General features: G+C 39.3%; 1 protein-coding gene across 1 annotated transcript in view; it reads right to left on the bottom strand.

Moving 5' to 3' along the window:
- Positions 1-16,201: 16,201 nt before the first annotated feature.
- The window catches only part of KAT2B (lysine acetyltransferase 2B), a 116,197-nt gene continuing 106,561 nt past the window's right edge, over positions 16,202-25,837 (bottom strand). The window contains exons 15-19 of the mRNA XM_024115172.3: positions 24,020-24,134; positions 22,428-22,464; positions 22,127-22,190; positions 21,944-22,028; positions 16,202-18,272 (exon numbers count right to left, since the gene is read on the bottom strand). Coding sequence (XP_023970940.1) covers positions 18,079-18,272; positions 21,944-22,028; positions 22,127-22,190; positions 22,428-22,464; positions 24,020-24,134 — 495 coding nt within the window. The 3' untranslated portion in view covers positions 16,202-18,078. The remainder of the gene's footprint in view (positions 18,273-21,943; positions 22,029-22,126; positions 22,191-22,427; positions 22,465-24,019; positions 24,135-25,837) is intronic.

Below are 25,837 nucleotides of genomic sequence, written 5' to 3'. Positions count from 1 at the left end.
ATATCTTTTTAAATTGTATGTCTGGGTTTTTTTTATTGTTTTGTTAGTTTTAGGTGTACAGCAAAGTGATTCCATTTTACGAATATGTATATATTTTCAGATTATTTTCCATTAAGGTTTATCAAAAGTTATTGAATATACTTCCCTGTGCTATACAGTAGGTCCTTGTTGTTTATCTATTTTTTGAATTTTTGAATTTTATTTTATTTATTTTTTTATACAGCAGGTTCTTATTAGTTATCCATTTAATACATATTAGTGTATATATGAAAATCCCAATCTCCCAATTCATCCCACCACCAACCCCCACCACATTCCCCCCTTAGTGTCCATACGTTTGTTCTCTACATCTGTGTCTCAATTTCTGCCCTGCAAACTGGTTCATCTGTACCATTTTTCTAACTTCCATATATATGCGTTAATATATATTTGTTTTTCACTTTCTGACTTACTTCACTATGTATGACAGTCTCTAGATCCATCCACATCTCTACAAATGACCCAATTTCGTTCCTTTTTATGACTAATATTCCATTGTATATATGTACCACATCTTCTTTATCCATTCGTCTGTTGATGGGCATTTAGGTTGCTTCCATGTCCTGGGTATTATAAATAGTGCTGCAATGAACATTGGGGTGCATGTGTCTTTTTGAATTATGGTTTTCTCTGGGTATATGTCCAGTAGTGAGATTGCTGGGTCATATGGTAATTCTATATTTACTTTTTTAAGGAACTTCCATAATGTTCTCCACAGTGGCTGTATCAATTTACATTCCCACCAACAATGCAAGACGGTTCCCTTTTCTCCACATCCTTTCCAGCATTTGTAGATTGTAGATTTTCTGATGATGCCCATTCTAACTGGTGTGATGTAATACCTCATTGTAGTTTTGATTTGCATTTCTCTAATAATTAGCAATGTTCAGCAGTTTTTCACGTGCTTTTTGGCCATCTGTATCTCTTCTTTGGAGAAATGTCTATTTAGGTCTTCTGCCCATTTTTGGATTGGGTTGTTTGTTTTTTTAATATTGAGCTGCATGAGCTGTTTATATATTTTGGAGTTTAATCCTTTGTCCACTGATTCGTTTGCAAATATTTTCTCCCATTCTGAGGGTTGTCTTTTCATCTTCTTTACAGTTTCCTTTATCGTGCAAAAGCTTTCAAGTTTCCTTAGGTCCCATTTGTTTATTTTTGTTTTTACTTCCATTACTCTAGGAGGTGGATCAAAAAAGATATTGCTGTGATTTATGTCAAAGAGTGTTCTTCCTATGTTTTCCTCTAAAAGGTTTATAGTGTCTGGCCTTACATTTAGGTCTCTAATCCATTTTGAGTTTATTTTTGTGTATGATGTTAGGGAGTGTTCTAATTTCATTCTTTTACATGTAGCTGTTCAGTTTTCCCAGCACCACTTATTGAAGAGACTGTCTTTTCTACAATGTATATCCTTGCCTCCTCTGTCACAGATTAGTTGACCATAGGTGCATGGGTTTATCTCTGGGCTTTCTATCCTGTTCCATTGATCTATATTTCTGTTTTTGTGCCAATACCATATTGTCTTGATTAATGTAGCTTTGTAGTATAGTCTGAAGGCAGGGAGTCTGATTCCTCCAGCTCTTTTTTTTTCCCCTCAAGACCACTTTGGCGACTTCCCTGGTGGTGCGGTGGTTAAGAACCCACCTGCCAATGCAGGGGACACAGGTTCGAGCCCTGCTTGGGGAAGACCCCACATGCCGCAGAGCAACTAAGCCTGAGCACCACAACTTCTGAGCCTGTGCTCTAGAGCCCACGAGCCACAACTACTGAGCCCACATGCCACAACTACTGAAGCCCGCGTGCCTAGAGCCCGTGCTCTGCAACAAGAGAAGCCACCGCAATGAGAAACCCGCACACCACAACAAAGTAGCCCCCACTCGCTGTAACTAGAGAAAGCCTGCACGCAGCAAGGAAGACCCAATGCAGCCAAAAATAAATAAATAAAGATAAAATTTTTTTTTAAAAAAAGACCACTTTGGCTATTTTGGGTCTTTTGTGTCTCCATACAAATTTTAAGATTTTTTCTTCTAGTTCTGTAAAAAATGCCAATGGTAATTTGATAGGGATTGCACTGAATCTGTAGATTGCTTTGGGTAGTATAGTCATTTTCACAATGTTGATTCTTCCAATCCAAGAACATGGTATATCTCTCCATCTGTTGGTATCATCTTTAATTTCTTTCATCAGTGTCTTATAGTTTTCTGCATACAGGTCTCTTGTCTCCCTAGGTAGGTTTATTCCTAGGTATTTTATTATTTTTGTTGCAAGGGTAAATGGGAATGTTTCCTTAATTTCCACATTAATCTCACCTCTGAATTCACAGATGTTATACCCTGTCACATGGCCTACATTTCATGTCCAGTAATAGATTTTAGTCTTAAAAATCTGGCAACTTACCTTTGTATCCTTGTCATTTTATACACAAGAGATGTTTTTTTGTTTTTTTTTTTTTTTGTTTTTTTTTTTTGTGGTATGATGTTTAATAAATGTGGAATATAGTAAGAATTCATAGTATAAAAGGAATTGGAACTACAGTTACTATCTAGATACATAATATCTAGATACTTCATGAAACAAACTAGGATAATTACTCTTTAGCTGTAGATGTGGTTAGTGTTGCACAGAGTTTAAGAATACCGACTCTGGATCAAGAATCGCAGCATGCTACTTCTTAGCAAAATTGCTTCTCTGTATCTGTTTTTATTAAATTTTTGTCAGGATTCAGTGACTTAATATGCTTAAGTAAAATGTTAAGAAGAGTGCCTGACACCTAGTCAGTGCTTCATAAGTGGTACATGGTAAGGAAATTACTTGATTATATGAAGCCAAGTAGTATTTACAGATTGACAATCTGCTAGCTCAAACCTACTTTGTACCAATGCAGATTTTTTTAAAATTTGCATTATATTAACAATATTTTAAAACTGTTTTAGGTAAAAGGTCGTTCTAATTTGTAAATTTGTAGTATTAGTTTAAACATTATATAACGTTTCACATTTATTTCAAAACATCTTCACATACATTATTTAAACACATCCTCACTACAGCTTTGAACAAAAAAGTGTGTGTCTAATAAGGCAGTAGACACAGGAAGGTGAATTGGCTTCCCCAGAGCTATACATTGTGCTGCATATAGGAAGTGTGCTGAAAAGCAGTCCATTTATGTGACTAAAAGAACAGACAAAAGTGACTTATGGTAACTGGAGATGGGGTTGAGAATTGACTGAAAAGGGGCACAAGGAAACTTTCCTTCAGTGAATTGAAATGTTGTGTCTTCTTTAGGGTAGTGATTATAGTAGTGTATACAGCTGTTAAAAGTCATCAAACTGAACACCTAAAATCTATGTATAATATTGTATTGTTAATTATGCTTTAATTTTTTTTTTAATGTTAAAAAGATATAGGAGGGGGGATGATCGACATGGCAGAGTAGAAGGATATGGAGCACACCTCGTTCCACAAATACATCAGAAACACATCTACACATGGAACAATTCTCATAGAATACCTACTGAATGCTGGCAGAGGACTTCAGAATTCTGAAAGGGCAAGAAAGATCTCCAGGGACTTCCCTGGTGGCACAGTGGTTAAGAATCCGCCTGCCAATGCAGGTAACACAGGTTCAAGCCCTGGTCCGGGAAGATCCCACATGCCGCGGAGCAACTAAGCCGGTGCGCCACAACTACTGAGCCTGCGCTCTAGAGCCCACAAGCCACAACTACTGAGCCTGCAAGCCACAACTACTGAGGCCTGTGGGCTTAGAGCCGGTGCTCCGCAATAAGAGAAGCCACTGCAATGAGAAGCCCGTGCACCGCAACGAAGAGTAGCCCGCACTCGCTGCAACTAGAGAAAGCCCATGCGCAGCAACGAAGACCCAACGCAGCCAAAAATAAATATATATTTTAAGAAAGGGTTTCCCTGGTGGCACAGTGGTTGAGAGTCCGCCTGCCGATGCAGGGGACATGGGTTCATGCCCCGGTCTGGGAGGATCCGACGTGCCGCGGAGCGGCTGGGCCCGTGAGCCATGGCCGCTGAGCCTGCGTGCCCGGAGCCTGTGCTCCGCAACGGGAGAGGCCACAACATTTAGAGGCCCGCGTACCACAAAAAAAAAAACAAAGAAAAGAAAGATCTCCACATACCTGGGTAGGAAAAAAGAAAAAAACAAGAGAGAGAGGAATCAGGAGAGTACCTGCGTCCCTGGGAGGGAGTTATGAAAGACTAAAAGTTCGTGTACCCTGGGAAGAAGCCCCCTCACTGGCAGAGAGATCAGCCAGGACAGAGGGGGAGTTTCAGAGCCTCAGAGGAGAGTGCAGCAACCAGTTTATGGCAGGCAGAATGGAGAGAGACCTGCACAGAGGGTCTGTGCTGCTGCCTGGCACTCCCCAGCCTGAGACATACATCTGCAGGGATGGGCGGGGTCTGGGTGCTGAAGCTCAGGCTTCAGAGGACAGACCTGGGGAGAGGACTGGGGTTGGCTATGTGGAGACAGTCTGAAGGGGCTGGAGTGTGATGCAACTGCAAACAGGAGGGTACACAGAGGGAGCTGGGACCCACCACAGAGGCAAGGCACCATTATTGGGTGCACAAAGGGAGGGCCGGGGCCCACCACAGCAGCCTCTCTCTTCACACACATGGAGCCAACAGGGCACCACCTCCACGAGCTCCAGGAGTGCCCACAAGCTGTTGCCTCCTTGGACTCCAGGAGCTGATACCAGCTGCCACCACTGCCATGGGCTCCAAGAGCAGGCACCAACTGCTGCCACCACCACTGCTGTGGGCTCCAGGAGAGGGCACCAGCTCCCACCTCTGCACATCCCCATCAAGGGGATAATGGCCAGCACAGGCTGAGGAAACAGTGGCAGGCATCCACTAAACAGTCCTCACACCAAAAATGTTAAACCCACACAAGCTACACAGGAACACTGCCACATAAAAATAGCCCTCCAAGACCACAGTAGGTAATTTTTTCTCTGACACTCACAGAATAAGGGAAATATAAGTAAAATTGAGAGGGACTTCCCTGGTGGTCCAGTGGTTAAGAATTCACCCTCCAATGAAGGGGACACGAGTTCGATCCCTGGTTGGGGAACTAAGACCCCACATGCCATGAGGCAACTAAGCCTGTGTGCTCTATAGCTTGTGCACCACAACTAGAGAGCTCGCATGCCACAACTACTGAGCCCATGCGCTCTGGAGCCCACGCACCACAACTAGAGAGCCCACACACTGCAACTACTGAGCCTGCATGCTCTAGAGCCCACACGCCACAACTAGAGAGAAGCCCGTGCACTGCAACGAAAGATCCCGCATGCCGCAAGAGATCCCACGTATCGCAACTAAGACCCAACACAGCAAAATAAATATTTTTTTAAAAAAACAGCTTTTGCACAGCAAAGGAAACCATAAATAAAACGAAAAGACAACCCTCACAATGGGAGAAAAATATAAAAACAAAATAAAACTGAGGAGCAGAGGAACACTCCCAGTTAAAAGACCAAGAGAATTCCCCTGAAAGAACAACAATGAAACAGACCTCTTCAGTCTAATAGACACAGAGTTCAAAAGGAGATAATAAAAATAATGAAGGAATTAAGAAAGGCTATTGACAGAAATGCAGATTGTTGTAAAAAGGAAATAGAAACTATAAAGAGGAGCCAAGAAAAATTAGAAAACTCATTCACCAAGACAAAAGCTGAGCTAACGGCAATGAATAGCAAAAAAAAAAAAAAAGCAAAATGAAAGCAATACAAGAGACCTATGGGATAATATAAAGCATGCCAACCTACACATAATAGGGATTCCAGAAGGAGAAGAAAAAGAAAAGGTGATCAAAAATGTATTGAAAGAAATTATGGCTAAAAACTTCCCAAACCTAAAGAAGGAAACAGATATCCAGGTACAGGAAGCACAGAAGTTCCCAAACAAGATGAACCCAAACAGACCTAAACTAAAACATATTAAAATGGCCAAAGTTACAGAGAGGATTCTAAAGGCAGCAAGAGAAAAGCAAAGAATTAATTATAAGGGAACCCCCACAAGGCTATCAGCTGATTTCTCTACAGAAATTTTGCAGGCCAGAAGGGAGTGACAAGATATATTCAAAATCCTGAAAGGGGAAAAATCTGCAACCTTGGATACTCTACCCAGCAAGACTATCATTTAGAATAAAAGGAGAGATAAATAATTTCTCAGACAAGCAAAAAATAAAAGAATACCGCACTACTAAACCTATCCTAAAAGAAATATTGAAAGGTCTTCTCTAAATAGAAAAGAAGCAAGAAGATATAGGAAAGAGAAAAATCACAATTGAAAAGCAAATCACTTAAATAAGCCAGTATACAGATTAAAAAGGAAAAAAAATTTTTTTTAATTTTTTAAAAGTGATAACCACAATGAACAGCAAAAGGATGAACATGAAGATGTGAAAGAGGACATAAAAATCATAAAATGTAGGAGAGTAGAGTAAGAAAATGTAGATTTTTTTTTTTTTAGAATGTATTTGAGCCTATATGACCATCAGTCTAAAGCAAGTAGATATAGGAAGGGGTTAACATGCTTGAAAAACAGGGTAACCACAAATCAGAAACATACAACAGATTCACAAAACCAAAAAGAAGAGAACGAAAGCATCAAATAAGAGGAAATCAAACCACAAAAGGCAAAAAAAAAAAAAAGAAGAAACAAAAAATCAACTGGAAAACAAGGTTTAAAATGGCAATAAATACATATCTATCACTAATTACCTTAAATTTCAGTGGACTAGGGACTTCCCTGGTGGCGCAGTGGTTAAGAATCCACCTGTCAACGCAGGGGACACAGGTTCAATCCCTTGTCTAGGAAGATCCCACATGCCACAGAGCAACTAAGCCCTTGCGCCACAACTACTGAGCCTGTACTCTAGAGCCTGCAAGCCACAACTACTGAGCCTGTGTGCTACAACTACTGAATCCCGCATGCCTAGAGCCCGTGCTCCACAATAGGAGAAGCCACTGCAATGAGAAGCCACGCAAGAGTAGCCCCGACCCACTGCAACTAGAGAAAGTCCGTGCACAGCAATGAAGACCCAATGCAGCCAAAAAAATAAAAAGTAAAATAAAAAATAAAGATATTTTTTAAAAATGTCAATGCACTAAATGCTCCAATCAAAAGACACAGCATGGCAGGTTGGATTAAAAAAAATAAGAACCTACAATATGCTGCCTACAAGAGACCCACTTTGGGGCAAAAGACACACATAAATTGAAACTGAGGGGATGGAAAAAGATATTTCATGCAAAACAAATGACAAGAAAGAGGGGATCACAATACTCATATGAGACAAAATAGACTTAAAACAAAGGCCATAAAGACAAAGAAGGACACTATATAATGATAAAAGGATCAATACAAGAAGAGGATATTACACTCATCAATGTATATGCACCTAATATAGGAACACCCAAATACATAAAACAAATACTACAGACATAAAGGGAGAAACTGATGGGTATACAATAATGGTAGGAGATTTTAACACCCCACTCACATCAATGGACAGATTCTCGAGACAGAAAATCAATAAGGCAACAGAGATCCTAAAGGATACGAAAGAACGGTTAGACTTAATTGATATTTTCAGGACATTACACCCCAAGAAACCAGAATACACATTCTTTTCAAATGGACATGGAACACTCTCTAGGACTGATCACATACTAGGGCACAAAACAAGCCTCAACAAATTTAAGAGCATAGAAATTATTTCAAGCATCTTTTCTGACCACAACAGCATGAAACTAGAAATCAACCACAGAAAATGAAATGAGAAAAAAACAACATGCTAATAAAAAAACGAATGGGTCAGTGTTGAAATCAAGAGGAAATTATCAATTAAAAAATACCTGAGACAAATGACAATGAAAAGACAACCATACAAAAGCTGTGGGATGCAGCAAAAGCAGTTTTTAGAGGGAAGTTCATAGTGACACAGGCCTTCTTCACAAAACAAGAAAAATCTCAAGTAAACAGCCTAACCTACCATCTAAAATAATTAGAAAAAGAAGAACAACAAAAACCTAAAGTCAGCAGAAGGGAGGAAATAATAAAGATTAGAGAGGAAATAAATAGAAATTAAACTCAAGAGGTGATTTTTTGAAAGGGTAAACAATACTGACAAAAGTCTGGCCAGGGTCACCAAGAAGAAAAGAGAGAGAACCTAAATAAACAAAATAAGAAATGAAAAAGGTGAAATAACAACCAATACTTCAGAAATACAAGAAACCATAAAAGAATACTATGAACAGTTATATGCCAACAAATTTACCAACCTAGAAGAAATGGACAAGTTTCTAGAAACATACAGCCCACCAAAATTGAATTAAGAAAAAATAATTTGAACAGACCAGTCACTAGAAGTGAAATAGAATCTGTAATTTTAAAATGCTCCCTACAAACAAAAGTCCAGGACCAGATGGCCTCACAGGCGAATTCTTCCAAACATAAAAAGAAGAACTTATACTGATCCTTCTCAAACTCTTCCAAAAGACTGAAGAGGAGGGAACACTCCCAAAGACATTCTATGAAGCCACCACCACCCTGATACAAAACCAGACAAAGATACCACCAAAAAAGAAAATTACAGTCCAATATCTTTGATGAACATAGATGCAAAAATTCTAAACAAAATATTAGCAAACCGAATCTAACAAACACATTAAAAAGACCATACACTACGACCAAGTTGAATTCATCCCAAGTTCACAAGGATGGTTCAACGTATGCAAAATCAATGTGATATACCACATTAACAAAAGAAAAAACAAAAAGCAAGTGATCATCTCAACAGATGCAGAAAAAGCATTTGATAAAATTCAATATCGATTCATGATAAAAACTCTTACCAAAGGGGGTATAGAGGGAACATATCTCAACATAATAAAAGCTATTTATGACAAACCCACAGCCAATATAATACTCAACAGTGAAAAGCTTAAAGCCTTCCCACTAAAATCTGGAACAAGACAAGAATGCCCACTCTCACCGCTTCTGTTCAACATAGTGTTGGAAGTCCTAGCCCCAGCAATCAGGCAAGGAAAAGACATGAAATTTATCCAAATTGGAAGGGAAGAGGTAAAATTGTCATTATATGCAGATAACATGATACTATATACAGACAACCCTATAAACTCCACACAAGAACTACTAGAACTGATAAACAAATTAAGCAAGGTAGCAGGGTACAAGATTAACATACAGAAATCAATTGCATTTCTTTACATTAACAATGAATTATCAGAAAGGGAATGTAAGAAAAAAATACCTTTTAAAATTGCACCCCAAAAAATTAAATACTGAGGAATAACCCTGACTAAGGAGGTGAAGACTTATATACTGAGAACTATAAGACATTAATAAAGGAAATTTAAAATGATTCAAAGAAATGGAAAGATATCCCATGCTCTTGGATTGGAAGAATTGTTATTGTTAAAACAGCCATACTACCCAAGGCAATCTACAGATTTAATGCGATCCCTATCAAATTACCCATGACATTTTTCACAGAACTGGAACAAATAATCCTAAAATTTATATGGAACCATAAAAGACCCAGAATTGCCAAAGCAATCCGTAGGGAAAAGAACAAAGCAGGAGGCATAACCATCTCAGACTTCAGACAATACTACAAATCTACAGTAATCAAACAGCATGGTATTGACACCAAAACAGACATATGGATCAATGGAACAGAATAGAGAGCCCAGAAATAAACCCACACACCTATGGTCAATTAATCTTTGACAAAGAAAGCAAGAATATACAATGGGAAAAGGTCTCTTCAGCAAGTGGTGCAGGGAAGTTGAACAGCCACATGTAAATCCATGAACTTAGAACACACCCTCACACCATACACAAAAATAAACTCAAAATGGCTTAAAGACTTAAAAGAAAGGCATGACACCATAAAACTCCTAGAAGAGAACATAGACAAAACATTCTCTGACATAAATCATACCAACGTTTTCTTAGGTCAGTCTCCCAAATCGATAGAAATAATAGCAAAAATAAACAAATGGGACCTAATCAAACCTGCAAGCTTTTGCACAGCAAAGGAAACCATAAACAAACGAAAAGACAACCTATGGAATGGGAGAAAATATTTGCAAACAATGTGGCCTACAAAGGCTTGATTTCCAAAATATACAAAGAGCTCATACAACACAACAACAAAAAAAAAAACCCAATCGAAAAAATGGGCCGAAAACCTAAATAGACATTTCTCCAAAGAAGATGTACAGATGGCCAACAGGCACATGAAAAGATGCTCAACATTGCTAATTATTAGAGAAATGCAAATCAAAACAACAATGAAGTACCACTTCATACCAGTCAGAATGGCCATCATTATAAAGTTGACAAATAACAAATGCTGGAGAGGGTGTGGAGAAAAGGGAACCCTCCTACACTGTTGGTGGGAATGCAAGTTGCTGCAGCCACTATGGAAAACAGCATGGAGGTCCCTCAAAAAACTAAAAATAGAGCTACCATACGATCCTGCAATCCCACTCCTGTGCATATATCCAGACAAAACTATTAATTCAGAAAGATACATGCACCCCTATGTTCATAGCAGCACTATTTCCAATAGTCAAGACATGGAAGCAACACAAAAGTCCATCGACAGATGAATGGATAAAGAAGATGTAGTTTATATATTGGGTTGGCCAAAAAGTGCCTTCGGTTTTTAAGTAAAAATAAAAGACACATTTTTCATTTTCGCCTAGAACTTTATTGAACAACATATTCACCCTTTTGTTCCACTACATGCTGCCATTTCTCAGGCAACTTCATAATTCCATCTTTCCAAAACTTTTTACCTTTTTGAGCAAAGAACTGTTCCAGGTGCCTTTTACAGTCTTCCAGGGAATTGAAATTTTTTTCATTAAGACAATTTTGTAAAGACCTAAATAAATGGAAATCCAAAGGTGCAATGTCCAGTGAATATGGCAGATGAATCAGAACTTCCCAGCCAGGCTGTAACAGTTTTTGCCTGGTCATCAAAGAAACATGCAGTCTTGTGTTATCCTGATGGAAGATTATGCATTTTCAGTTGACTAATTCTGGATGCTTTTCATCAAGTGCTGCTTTCAGTTGGTCTAACTGGGAGCAGTACTTGGAATTAATCATTTGGTTTTCCAGAAGGAGCTCATCATAGAGGACTCCCTTTCAATCCCACCATATACACAACATCACCTTCGGATGAAGACTGGCCTTTGGTGTGGTTGGTGGTGGTTCATTTCACTTGCTCCACGATTTCTTTCATTCCACATTATTGTACAGTATCCACTTTTCATTGCCTGTCACAACTTGTAAAAATGCAACATTTTCATTACCTTTACGTAGAGAATTGCATGTGGAAATACAGTCAAAAAGGTTTTTTTCACTTAACCTGGGTGGAAGCCAAACATCAAAGCGATGAATATAACCAAGCTGGTGCAAATGATTTTCAACACTTGATTTGGATACTTTGAGTATGTCAGCTATCTCCCGCATGGTATAACGTTGACTGTTCTCAATTAATGTCTTTATTTGATTGCTATCAACTTCAACTGATCTACCTGATGGTAGAGGATCATCCAGTGAGAAATCTCCAGCAGGAAACTTTGCAAACCAATTTTGACACAGTCAGTCACAGCACCTTCTGCACAAATCTTTTTTTGTGTTTCGGTGTGTTTTTACCTTTTTTGAAATAATAAAGCATAATATGCGAAAAATGTTTCTTTTCTTTGATCTTCAATATTAAAATGGCTACTCAAAAATTCACCAATTTTGGTGACTTTTTTATTTTAAAAATTTTTTTAATTTATTTTTAAAATTTATTTATTTATTTGGCTGCGTTGGGTCTTTGTTGCTACATGTGGGCTTTTCTCTAGTTGCAGCAAGCAGGGCTTCTGTTGTTGTGGAGCACAGGCTCTTGGCACGTGGGCTTCAGTAGTTGTGGCTCACAGGCTCTAGAGCACAGGCTAAGTAGTTGTGGTGCATGGGCTTAGTTGCTCCATGGCATGTGGCATCTTCCCGTACCAGGGCTTGAACCCATGTCCCCTGCATTGGCAGGCGGATTCTTAACCACTGCACCACCAGGGGAGTCCTGATGACTTTTTTAAATGCACGCTGATATGACAGCTGTCACATACAATCTAACAAAACCATTTCAAATGAAGTTAAAGACAACTAAGTGGGGCTGCTTCCCTGGTGGCGCAGTAGTTAAGGATGCGCTTGCCAATGCAGGGGACACAGGTTCGAGCCCTGGTCCAGGAAGATCCCACATGCCACAGAGCAACTAAGCCCGTGTGCCACCACTACTGAGCCTGTGCTCTAGAGCCTGTGAGCCACAACTACTGAAGCCTGCGCACCTAGAGCCCATGCTCTGCAACAAGAGAAGCCACCGCAATGAGAAGCCCGCGTACCACAATGAAGAGTGGCCCCTGATCGCTGCAACTAGAGAAAGTCCCTGCGCAGCAACAAAGATCCAACTCAGCCAAAAATTAATTCATTCATTCATTAATTTTTTTAAAGAAGACAACTAAGTGCTACTACAGCCATCTTAAAGAAAAAACTGAATGAACCTTTTGGCCAACCCAATACAATGAAATATTACTCAGTCATAAAAATAGAATGAAATAATGCCATTTTTAGCAACATGGATGGGACCAGAGATTATCATACTAAGTGAAGTAAGTCAAGAAGAGAGGATAAATACATATGATATCACTCATATGGGGAATCTAAAATATGACACAAATGAACTTATCTATGAAACAGAAACAGACTCACAGATATAGAGAACAGACTTGTGGTTGCCAAGGGCAAGGGGTTGTGGGGGAGGGATGGTGTGGGAGTTTGGGGTTAGCAGATGCAAACTATTATATACAGGATGGATAAACAACAAGGTCCTACTCTATAGCACAGGGAACTACATTCAATATCCTGTGATAACCATAATGGAAAAGAGTATTAAAAATGTATATGGGACTTCCCTGGTGGCGCAGTGGTTAAGAATCTGCCTGACAATTCAGGGGACACGAGTTCCATCCGTGGTCCAGGAAGATCCCACATGCTGCTGAGCAGCTAAGCCTGTGTGCCACAACTACTGAAGCCAGCGCCCCCTAGAGCCCGCACACTGCAACTACTGAGCCTGTGTGCTGCAACTACTGAAGCCCACGTGCCTAGAGCCTGTGCTCCGCAGCAAGAGAAGCCACTGCAATGAGATGCCCGTGCACTGCGACAATGAGTAGCCCCAGCTTGCTGCACTTAGAGAAAGCCCGTGCACAGCAACGAAGACCCAATGCAGCCAAAAAAAAAAAGCATCTATCTATCTATAGATAGATAGATAGAACTGAATCACTTTGCTGTACAGCAGAAATTAACACAACATTGTAAATCAACTATACTTCAATATATATATATAAAATACATATATTATTTTTATTTATATATATATATATATATATATGGGATGTTAAGTTGTGCACAGAGCTACAACCATACAAGTGTGTTTGGGTATGTTGAGGAGAAGCAGTGCTGATGCACTGACTTACTTAATAGCACTCTGTGGGAAAAGATGTGAATCAGAGCTTGATCACAAACTCAGTATGAACCAAGTGTGTGTTCTACTCAACTCTAAAACAGTCAACATCAACCCAACCTAAGGACTTTATCACCTTTGCCTGTGTTTGTTGTTGGACTGCCTTATCGAACAAAAAGGCAGATTCTCTGTTCCTAGATATTTTTAGCATAAATTAGATATCCACCTAATAACTGTCAAAAATGGGAAGTTAACAGAGCAAAGAACAGAGACCAGTGATTTTCAGGACGGGTCCAAGAACCAAGTGAGCCAGTATGCAGAAAGTTTGTGAACATGTGCATTATTTTGAGAAGGTCCTTTGGTGAACAAATTCCCCAAGGGATTTCTTTACAAGAACTTCAAACCTAGATAAACAAAAACTGATAAACCTTCGTTTCAGCTCAGAAAATTACACACACACAAATAACATTTTTTAAGCTAACTCCTCTGCCAAGGTGGTGGTACTGGGCTTCCCAGTAACAAGAGGGAGCAGGAAGGTTGACTTGTGCTTTCCTGGCTTTTCTCTGCTTTGTTGAAATTATTGCCTTTAATAAACCCAAAGAAAATCTCCAGCTTTGACATTTTTAGCTTCCTTTTTCCACAAAAAAAGCAAAGATGCTCCCACACAGAAACCAAGGCATAAATAAATATACATGAATTACATTTGAAAACTTTTCATGATACCTATGGGTGTTGCCTCACCTCTGAAGTCCTCTGCTTACTTTGTCGAGAGTCTTCCTCCAAAGTGCACCTGAAAACCTTCTTCCACTTGTTTTTGGTTTTCTCTTATAACTTCATGTTCATCTCTTTACCTAACGGGTAAGAAACTATTTTCCCCTGTCAATCTCCATCCAATACTAATATTAATAGCACCGATGCACCCAAAGGAGAAAGTCCTACCAAGAGCCTGAAGACTCAAGTGAAAGCACCGATTTCTTTCCCTGCTGCCACCATCCCCACCCACAGCCACCACCTCTACCTTCTTTTCTGCCAGGAAAAAAATGCTTGAATAGTCAATAAATCTAAACATATGTTTCAAGACGATTTAAGAAAAAAAAAAAAAAGTCATCTTAATTACTGCCTCTTAAATAAGAACATGCAGCCAATATGACCTTTGATATTCCAGAGTAGTTGCCCTCTTCTCTTGGGGTTTTCTGCTTTGCTAAGTAAAGGTAAGGGCCAGAGCAGAACAGCTCAGAACAATAGGGAAAAGGCCAAGGGCTGCCACCAGCAACCCTTCCTTGCGCAGCTCTTAGAAGCTTTTCCATAAACACCAGCGGGCCGGTCTGAAGAATATCAGCTTAAAGGGGTGATACATTATTAACCTGTCCATAGTACCTCAGTCGGATCCTGTTTCTACTCCTTAGGTTCCAAAATTATAAATTTTACTTCCAGGTAACATGAAAACCACAAAGTCGTCTTTTCACTCTTTTCTTCGGATGAATACAACCAGAGTTGAGATTTTTTTTTTTTTTTTTTTTTTTTTTTTTTTTTTTGCGGTACGCGGGCCTCTCACTGTTGTGGCCTCTCCCGTTGCGGAGCACAGGCTCCGGACGCACAGGCTCAGCGGCCATGGCCCACGGACCCAGCCGCTCCGCGGCATGTGGTTGAGAGTTTTGACCATGGATATATGGGCTGGGATGGGAGGGCAACTTAGTCTCCGTTGAGGATGTTTACTTTTCCGCAGAAGGACATCCCTGAGCCCTGGCTTCCCTCTGTCCCCCATGCCTCCCTCCCCCGGGAGGAACCTGCCTCACTGATGAGTTAAGGGAAGGAAGTGGCCTAGTTCTGCTCCTTCCTCACCTGTACCTCTTTGGAGTTGACCTGCCTTCAGACAGCATCACTGTCCTGGGCCATGCGCTAAGCTTAAGGGTAAAAGGCCCTGCCTTGGTAGGGGGACGTCCGCAGTGGTGCAGAGCCGGCTGGCAGCTGGTGAGTCAACCACATCCTGGGGTTCCGTATCAGAAAGCCCATTTTCCATAGATACACAAGTCACAACCTCCAAAATGCATTTTATTATTTATAAAGATGTTTTGGCCATCATGTGCCTTAGTCTGTTGACTGCTTAGCTGGTTCAGAATTCAGAAAGGAAGCGGTGCACCCTTTGGCGGGTACTCATACCCCAACAGGATGAAGTTTACTTTCCTACACTCAGCACTTTGAGTAACAGTAGAAGCTCATATGGGAGATGTCTAAAAATCAGCTGTATTTTTTTCTGTCCCCCTCCTCATTCATCTATCTCACACATGCAAAGTAGAAAAACCGGGGGCGAGTGCGGCACTGTTTCTAAAACCATAACACTCTTCTTTAGCTGGATTTTTTTCCTGAGTGACAATGGGCAAGATGCAGTGGATCACTCCAGAGACACAAGAAGTGTCTCTCCTCTTGAAAATCTCTCACTGACGGGCTGTGAATTTTTATGAAACTTCACACAAATGCAACAATTGTGAACACCTTCCTCGACATGCTTACGACCTAAGAACTAAGGATGTGATCAGTCATCAACCAGATCGTACATTTGCCCTGTAAACTCAATCTGCCAGAAGAAGAAAACACACCACCAGATTAAGAGCTTTTTAAAATATAATTTAAAACTATTTTGTACCAGTACAATATATTAATTTTACAAATGTAAAATTTTATCCGCTGTTAAAGCATTTGCAAAAACCACACATCCTACTTCAGCTTTATTGCACAATATCTATAAGAAAATATTAATTTTTAAATTAGAAAACATAAAAATGCTTTCAATATAGAAGAGACAATCTGATTTTAAAGACAATACTCTATAAGAATGTCTACCCAGAAAATAACAAACTTTCACAGGATACCAAGCTGGCCAGATGCTTCGGCAGATCCAGTACAAAGCACTGTTGAAAAACAGTCCAAGTTACTTAATCCAAACTGTATCATCCTTCTCCATTAGAAATCCAGATGCCACTCAAGGTGGTTTCTTATACTTTAAAAAGTTGAGGCATTTCTCAGTTGTGAGCATTCTGAATATATCTTACATATTAAAAACAATCCTTCCAACTTAATGCCATCTGCAGGGTTTTTTCCTTCATGCAGATTATCTCTGGCAACTGTGTTTAATGTCTATCAAATAATCATTTCAATTCTTTTATGCTGATAGAAAACATCAAGTTAAATATACCTTTAAACCTAGTCCTTTACAAAAATCAGTTTATAAATTTGTGTCATAAAAATTAGTGTCGAGACCATCAAGGTGGCCTTCGTTTGTTTTATATGAGTTGGTTCTCCCAGAGTTGGGATGGCAGACGTCCCACTTTTCAATGTAGTGTTAATCAGGAAATAAATCCAAGCACTAAGCTGGAATCCCAAGACGGGTTAATAAGGTTGTATGATGGATTTTAGTGGGATAGTATTACCCTGGGTATATATACCAATGTAGGTATTAAAATACTGACAGCAAATCTTGGTGGTAATTTAATTCATCTCCGACAATGAATATAATCTGGAGATGCAAAAGGAAAAATGTTCATAAATACATTATCAGTGGGGTTGTGTGTATTGTAGAAAGGGAAAAAAATCCTTATTTAATAGAACAAGGATTCACTAAATTTGATACATTAAATAGATTATACATCTTTTTTTGTTAAAGTATGCTGACTCAATCTCAAGTGTTTTCAAATGGATGCCTTTGTGGCCCAGGAAATTGCCTTTTGGAACTTATGGCCTGCATAAGCAAAGTCAAATATAGTATTACACACTCGTGTAGAGAAAGTAATCATTAAAATAGTGGTTATGCACTCACAAGTTTGTTGTAGGTAGACAGAATTATCAAAAACCCAGATGCTTATAAAAAAAATTTGCATTATTTAGAATTTCTTCCTTAGGAATCAAAGCAGTTGCTTTCTGGAACTGCATTTTTTCAGAACTGATCAAAGCACCTCACCTAGATGAGTGTTTTTTAAAAATATATGTAAAAAGTCTACGATGAGACTTCAAACGTCACATATTTCACCTTTTACGGGCTTTTTATCATGCATCCCTTCCTTTAAAGTCCTTCAGAATAAAATAAAAATAAACTCTCACATTCCATTGGAAAAAAAGGGAAACATTCACGGTCTGAAAATTTTCTGCATTCCCCCAAATCTTGGTACTATATGCAATTTCCTCATATACAAGTTTTGAGGAAACCCCTGATCATCTATTATTGAATATTCAGCTAATGGACATGCCATAGAAAGTTGACATTAATTGTAGTGAATAGATTAAAATCTATTCCGTAAAATAAAAATGTTCTATGACTTCAATTTAAATACATATCTGAAAAGCTAAGAGGAGGTTTTCTGTTTGTTTTTTAAAAGTGCTAATTATTACAAGTATCTTCAATACATTATGTTCAATCCTTTGTAAAACTAAACCATGCTTTAGGCACACTGCTTGATGAGTTTCTAAGAAGCAGAGGAAAAAAAGTATCACTTGTCAATTAATCCAGCTTCCTTAATTTTACTGAAGAAGAATTTCTCCAGGATATTGGCACATTTGTAGTATTCACTCTCAGGGGGGTTGTACTCTTTGCAATTGGTAAAGACGCGCTGTAAGTCTGCCATGAATAATTTCTTAGACACGTAGTACCTATTCTTGAGGCGTTCGCTCATGGTTTTCAGATCTGCACAGGAAAAAAAAATATTAGCCATCTTTGACTCCTTTTAAACACCAGCTGACAAAAGTGAGACGGGGAAAGAAATCTATGTCATCAGTTTGATCACATTTTCACCATCCCAATGCCTTTCTTTAAGAGAAATTCATATGATCAAGGAAAACAGTTCTTGAATCTTATGTTCTTCCTTTTGTGGGGGTATCCTGTGCAAAATCACAGTGTTTTAACATTGAAGGGACCATTATTAGTCATCTGGCCCAATCCCCTCTTCAGCACGAGGAAGCTAAGTAGATTAGCAGCAATAAGTACGATGAGCTAAGTACTGTTAGCTCTTCATTCAGAATTATACAGAAGGGGCTTTGTCTATACATGGAGCACAGCAGGTGGAACATTTGTATCGAATCATTTCATTACTTAAATCAGAACAATCAGACTGAGTTTGTTTCTCTAAATTCACAGTTGTTCTGGTGCTGCAGAGATAGAACTAAAATGGAGAGACAGATCATAAATACATCTGCAAATATACCAATGACCTTGCATGTAAAATGGTTCCGGTGAATTTAGTTTCATGCTCCATCAATGAAATAAGAATGACAAACTTTACTTAATAATCTATTTTCTAAAGCAAGTAAGCCTTGCGAGACAATTGTCAAAAAGAATATTTTCCCAATATACCTACTTGCTTTAAATTATTTTGCAAAGGAAAACAGTGCTTCATCTAAACTTGTAAGAATATAATGGGGCTTCTTCAATCCTCACTCCCAGAACCAATTTAAAGAATTCCATGAAGATTAGAAGATGCTAACATTTGTCTATTTATAGGTCCCTAGTTGTCTCTAAGTCTGGTTCTATCATTAAAAATTATATCAACTATTAAATTGGATTAGCAGATATACACTACTATATATAAAATAAACAACAAGGTCCTATTGTATAGCACAGGGAATATTTGATATCCTGTAATAAACCATAATGGAAAAGAATATGAAAAAAATTATATAAACTATGCATGGAAAAAAATAAGTCAAAATCACTAAAGAAATACTTCTGACTACCAACAACCCAAATTCCCACTATATTATCAAGTTTTCCAGAGGGAGAGAAACTGACAACCAAATACACTGGGATTATCATTTAATAAGATAAATAAACTTATGTGCAACATCCCAAAATGGGGAGAAATTCATTTGCATCAAAATCCTAAATCTACCACAAAACTCCAAAGGAAAAATAGGAAATATCTGCTTTCACCTATTTCCTTTGACTAAAGCCTTTTTTCTTTTTTTTTTTAATAAAGCCTATCTTGGTTAGAAGTATGTCATCACATCTGTGAATTCAACTTTCCATTTTCTTTCTTCTCTAACTGAAACAGTTTGGAGGGAGAGAAAAACTGAAAAGTATTAAGCTACACAAAGGCTTGACAAATAGCCCAGTAAACGTGTCACCTGAGTGTAACTGAACAGCTGAATAGGTGCTCTCGTTGAACAAAGAAAGAGCAGTGGAGCTGTCCTCTCTGGGTAAAACTGGACGCTTACCCTCCTCCCCGCTAAATGCCCACCACTTAGGATATGCTGCCTGATATCATGTTTACAATGTTTAGAAGGAAGAGACGTGTGACCCAAAAAAAAAAAAAAAAAAAAAGTAAAGGGGGAAAAAGAATGAAACTTGACACAAAGAAGTTTACGCAAAAGCTTTCCCCACTATTTTTTGGAAGGCAGGAGGAAAGGAGCAATGGGGAGAGCCTCAAATACAGCAGAAACAAATCATGAAAGTGTTTGGAGCTTTCTGAATAATTACAACCAACTCTGCATGTTTCCTTTCTCTATTTCCTTTCCATTCTAAAGTTATAGATAACAGCTTCCTTCCTCTGGCCTTCTTAGAAGTTTTTGGTTGACCAAATGGCCTGGGTTACAAAAGAAGGTGACTGAACACTAGTGAAAACAAACATGGAGACACCACTAAATTATTCATTAAATCCCCAAAAGTTGGGAATTCTGGGTAAATAGGAAAGCCCTGCCTAGCCACCCATGTGTGGGAAGCTTGGGCCACTCCTCAGACGCTGTACTGAATGCCATTTCCTTAACGAAACAGGTTGGATCTCATCCATATGGAAGAAAAGAGGTTTTTCTAGGGCATGGGGGGGAAGAGAAGAAATGTTTTTTGAAAAAGCCATGAAGGCAATGGCAGAAAAAGTGAAATTACTGACTGTCAGTCTTGTCCTCAAAGACATGACCATCTTAGGGGCAAGGGCATCCCAAGAAAACAAAGCATTGCTCCAACCAAAGAGCACCATTTACTGTTTTCATTAACACTGCTTACACACACCTCAGCCCACCACTGGCCTTGCTTAGTGGGGTCAATTGTCCCCTCATGAGCATTCAGCTGTGCACACAAGTGGTGTCCAGCTGGCGAGGTTCCCACCCTCCTCTGGCTGGACCAAGCAGAAAACTTCCAGAGAATAGGCTGTGAGTAGGCTATGACAGACAAGACCCACTGGACCTGCCACCGCAGGGCTTCAGAGTGCACACGGACAGGGCCGAAAACCGTTCTCCCCAGGCTCATACAACCTCCCTTGAGCATTTCACAAAAGAACTTGAGGCAGCCCAGGTGATGAGGATGCAAAGGTCAGGTAAGTTTGGAAATGGACTTAAAGGGTTTTAGCATATTTTTCACATCCTGGGAAATACTGATTCCCAAGTCACCCTTCCATTCAGAATTCTACACTCCTTCAACCCTTACTCTGATTTTCCTGTACTGAAATACACAGAAGCGAGGCAGATAGAAAAGGGAAAGAAAAGCGTATGGATGTGTGTCCACTTTAAGGACCAGAGACTACTTAAATTATTACCACCACTATGTAAAATATTTGTGTCATAATGCCACAGAAAAATCTACAAATAACTCTGTTATCGGGGAGCTAATGGATCCCTTTCATTCTTCCTTTCACATCTTAATACCTTCTTAGCACCAGGTAGAAAAGGGACAGAAGATACAGGCTCTCTCCAGAAAAATGGCCACACAGCTGATTGGAAAAAAAAAAAAAAAAAATTCAGCTAGTGGTCTGTCATCTGCACAATGCCAAATTAGTTTAATTTGGGGATTCTCAATTGACTCAATTAATCATTCCTTTTAGCCTGGTGCAGACACAGCAGCGAATTCCACAATTCTACATTTCTAAAGGCATTTTCTTGTTTGTTTTTGGATGTGGGACAAAGCTTAAAATAGGAGTATAATTAGTGACACTCAGTCTCCTTCAAGAGCATGGAAAATCAAGAGCTGCATTAATGATTATTTCTCCATCTAAGAGTACAGCAGTCAAGCGGCTTGATCTAACTTCGTCTGTTTACCTTCAAAAATCCTCAAACTCTCCAAGCATATCAAGAGGACAAGCTGATGTTTTTCCATTTGCAACCAAACCGAACATAAGCAAGGTTATGTCCACACAGCTGACTTTGATCTCTAGTGCTGTCTGCAGCTCACATTGATGGTGTGGGCGCTACAACGCAGCAGCAGGAGCCTAATGAACACGGCCATCCCCTCCCCTTTACCCTCCTGCTCTGATTCCACCGGCCCTCCACCCTACAACAGAAGAGTGCACATCAACCTCGGCACCCCTTTGTCCCCCACACCGCCATCCAGAGAGTTTTAAATCTATACTTAGAAAATGTTAATGGCATTACCCATGGGGAACCTTATAACTTCATAATATCCCGGAGCTTCTGTTCTCTTCACGGGTTCCATGAAGGGCCAAGCGCTTTGATGGCTCTTGGGTAAAGAAAAAAGTAAGGTATCTAATATGGAAATGCCATGTGGGAAATCATTTCAAAATATTTGCATGAGGTGAAGGAAAAGAAAACACCCACCTTCACCTGCTGGAGGATGCTCTTGAGCGTGCTATAAAGCTGGTCGGGGTCTTTGGGCTCTTTACTTGAAAGGAAAAGAATAAACAAGAAGGAACAATGATTAGTTTTCTCTTCTCTTGCCAAGTGATTCCAGCTCATTTTTACATAAACTTAAAATTAGAACCATTCCAGAATTTTTTATGAAAATTGAAACCTAACAAGTGTTGTGATGGTGACTACAATCAGTTTGCCTGTTTTCTCTAAGTTTCTGGGAGGGGAAAAAAAACACTTGCATTAATATCCTCTGGCCCATCATACTTACCTTTTCTCTTTTCCACTCGGTTTCCAGCCTGTCTCTCCTATATATCAACAAAATTAAACACTGAATGAGAACTGCTTTTGGTCAAGAGAATAACATATTTAATAGTTATCAAAAATACAATAAATTATAGCCACGACTCAATAAATGTCTATATCTGAAAAGAGACTGAACTTAACTACAGTTAATTCTTTACTTCCTCATACACCTAACAATACAAAACATTGCCAAGACTGACACTGCTCTGTCTGTTAGTACTTTTTAAAGCAGGAACTTCAACCTTTCAGAGGAAAGCATAAAAAACAAATATGTCTGGTACTGTGGGTGTGTATTTTTTTAAAACCCTAAGTCACATTTTTTGCTAATCACCCTGTGAAAGAGTTAAGCTGTTGTTTTAGGTTGGAACAAACTCTGTCCTGGTCTCTAGTTTATTTGGGGCAGACCCTGCTTGTAATGCAAGATGGTTTAGTGTAGCAGAAAGAAGACACAGCCTGGAGTCCAATCGACCAGGACTGATTTCTTGTTCTCTCCTTAAAAGCTAATGTACCCGAGATAAGTTAGTCAACCTTTGCCTCTGTTTATCAACCTATGAAACAGAACTCCAAAACTGAGCTGATGTGATTGCTTTTGAGATTAATTGATGTAGGTAAAAACACACAAAACAAACAAACGAACAGAAGAATGCCTGGCACATGTAGGCATTCAGTGACAGGGTAGCTATTAACAAGGATAATACATAGAAGCAAAATTTCCAGGTCTGACAAGGAAAGTAAGATCTGCTGTAGGGTATACTCTGTAATGAAGAAATATATCTTGCCCATAAAATGTCTTATTTTCTCTAGAGAATTTTAGTTTGTTTGCTTTGGTTTTATTAATATTAAATCTTCAATATACTGGATGATCCTGGATTTGAACCGAATGAAAGTACCGATATTCATAGCTTTTGATCTACAAAAACGGCTATTTTATATGTTTTAACCCAATACAACTCACCTCTAATATACTCACAGAGAAGAACCCTTGGGAAAACTACTCTAAAATAGGGAACTTGAAACAAAGTATATGCTTTGCAATCAACTTGTTTAGAGGTTTGTGGAAACTAATTCAGCCCAAGCACAGTTCTATGCAGGTTGCACCCAGGAGGGCAGTGAGGCAGGGTACCAACTGCAAGATGTCTAGAAGAGGCCAGGATGGGGCTGCTACTATTCCTGACTGTCACTGGCCACGCGCTGTTTAAGGTTAAAGGGCTTAACCATCCTGAGACTCAACCTTCCCCTCTGAGTAGAATTCCCTGCCATCAAGGTCACATATGGGGAGTGTCCAGCACGGTGCCACAAATAACAGGCTCTCATAAACGATGGACATTAACAGCTACAACAAGAGGTCAACTAAGTTCTCTTCGATTTGTTTGCACTGGGAAACAGAGAAAAGATGTAAAAGGAAAGCATTTGCTCCCTTCTTAAAGACTACAATAACACAAATGGAGACAGACAGGGGAAAAAGCTTTCCAAATCACTGCATTCTGGTATAATTGTTTCCAACACTGTCATGGCATTACCAAAAGGTTTTGCTTTTAGAAGAAGATCTATACATACGAATTCCAGGAATGCTTTCTATCGGGATCTGCCGGACTCCATCTTTAAAACAGGAAAGTCCCGGGTAGACTTTCCGAATCTGGGCTTGTCTTCTTTCTATCAGCTTTTTAATGATCTGTAAAGCACAAGAAGAAAATATGTTTAGTGACAGAAGTCTGTGGCTACAGTTTAAGTCAGTCTAAGGAGTCATTTTCCTAACAAAATTAAGTCTTCAGGAAACAAAAGGGTGAATGCTATTAAACAGTAAGACATGAAAGCATTCTATTATACCATGCCTTTAATGTCATTCACCCAGCCGTCTTTGAATTCTTGTCCCTTGCCATGGAAAAGAAGCCAATACTGAGAGAACACACTGCCCCAAGGGCCCACTGTCCTCTTTAGCATAAGCGCCAAATGTTTTGCCCCCTCCCCTGAGAGCCTCGGCCGCAGCAGCCCAGGCAACGTCAGAACCTCTTCACATCCCATGACCAGGAACTGTTCCCTTCTACTCAAGGGGCAGACAAACTCACGAAGTCCCCAAAGCCTGGGAGGACGGCTTTCCTATTATTCACATTTTTCAAGGCTTGAGCCCCAACCTATGCTGTCTGCATCCAAAATGCAGCTCTAATGAGCAAAGGCAACACAACCAGTATGGGGGCCACCAGAACTGATTAGAGAATTTTGAGAGGTGTCCGTTTGTTTTATAAAATAATTCCTAATGCCCTGAGGTAACTATTTCCAGAGCAGTTTTTCCCTTCAAAAAAGGACAGAAAAGGGCTTCCCGGGTGGCACAGTGGTTGAGAGTCTGCCTGCCGATGCAGGGGACACAGGTTCGTGCCCCGGTCTGGGAGGATCCCACGTGCCGCTGAGTGGCTGGGCCCGTGAGCCATGGCCGCTGAGCCTGTGCTCCGCAACGGGAGAGGCCACAACAGTGAGAGGCCCGCGTACCGCAAAAAAAAAAAAGAAAAGGAAAAAATAAAATAAAATAGCCCTCAAAAATCACCATCTTGAGATTAACCATATCATAACTGAATTTTGGAAAACACAAAACAGTAGCAGTCATTAATCGAATTCACAAAGGAAAACAGAAAAATTCTAGTTCCTAACTGCTTGATCTCAGACATAAGGCTGGTAAATGCCATAGCATGAATGCATAATCTTAACAATTAAACATAGGACTTCATAAAATGAATGGGACTGGCAAAATATATTCCTGATAAATCTACTCAGGGCTGTCCAATAGAAGATTCATGTAAACCATTCATGTAGTTTAAAATTTTCCAGTAACTACTTTAAAAAAAAGAAAAAAAAGGAAAAAGAAACAGGTGAAATTTTAACAATATATTTTTATTTAATCCAATATATCTAAAATATTATCATTGCAGCATATGCTCAAGAGAAAAAAATTATGACATATTTTACATGTTTTTATTCACACTAGGTCTTCAAAATCAGAGTGTATTTTATACTTACAGCACATCTCAGTTTTGACTGGCCATGTGGCAAGCACCCAATAGCCACATGTGGCCAGTGGCTACCACCTGGGACAGAGCAGATCTAAAACGATGCTCTGCATTTATTTGTAAGTCCAAGTCTTTTTAAAAAAGAATCCCTGGAAACAACCTAAATGTCCATTGACAGATGAATGGATAAAGAAAATGTGGTACATGCATACAATGGAATATTACTCAGCCATTAAAAAGCATAAAATAATGCCATTTGCAGCAACATGGATGGACCTAGAGATTATCATACTAAGTGAAGTAAGTCAGACAGAGAAAGACAAATATCATATGATATCGCTTATATGTGGAATCTAAAAAAATGATACAAATGAAT

The sequence above is a fragment of the Physeter macrocephalus genome, chromosome 1, assembly GCF_002837175.3.
Source record: "Physeter macrocephalus isolate SW-GA chromosome 1, ASM283717v5, whole genome shotgun sequence".
NCBI classification, from domain to species: Eukaryota; Metazoa; Chordata; class Mammalia; order Artiodactyla; family Physeteridae; genus Physeter; species Physeter macrocephalus.
Note: the sequence above shows the minus strand (reverse complement) of the source record. Positions and strands in the feature narration are given on the sequence as shown.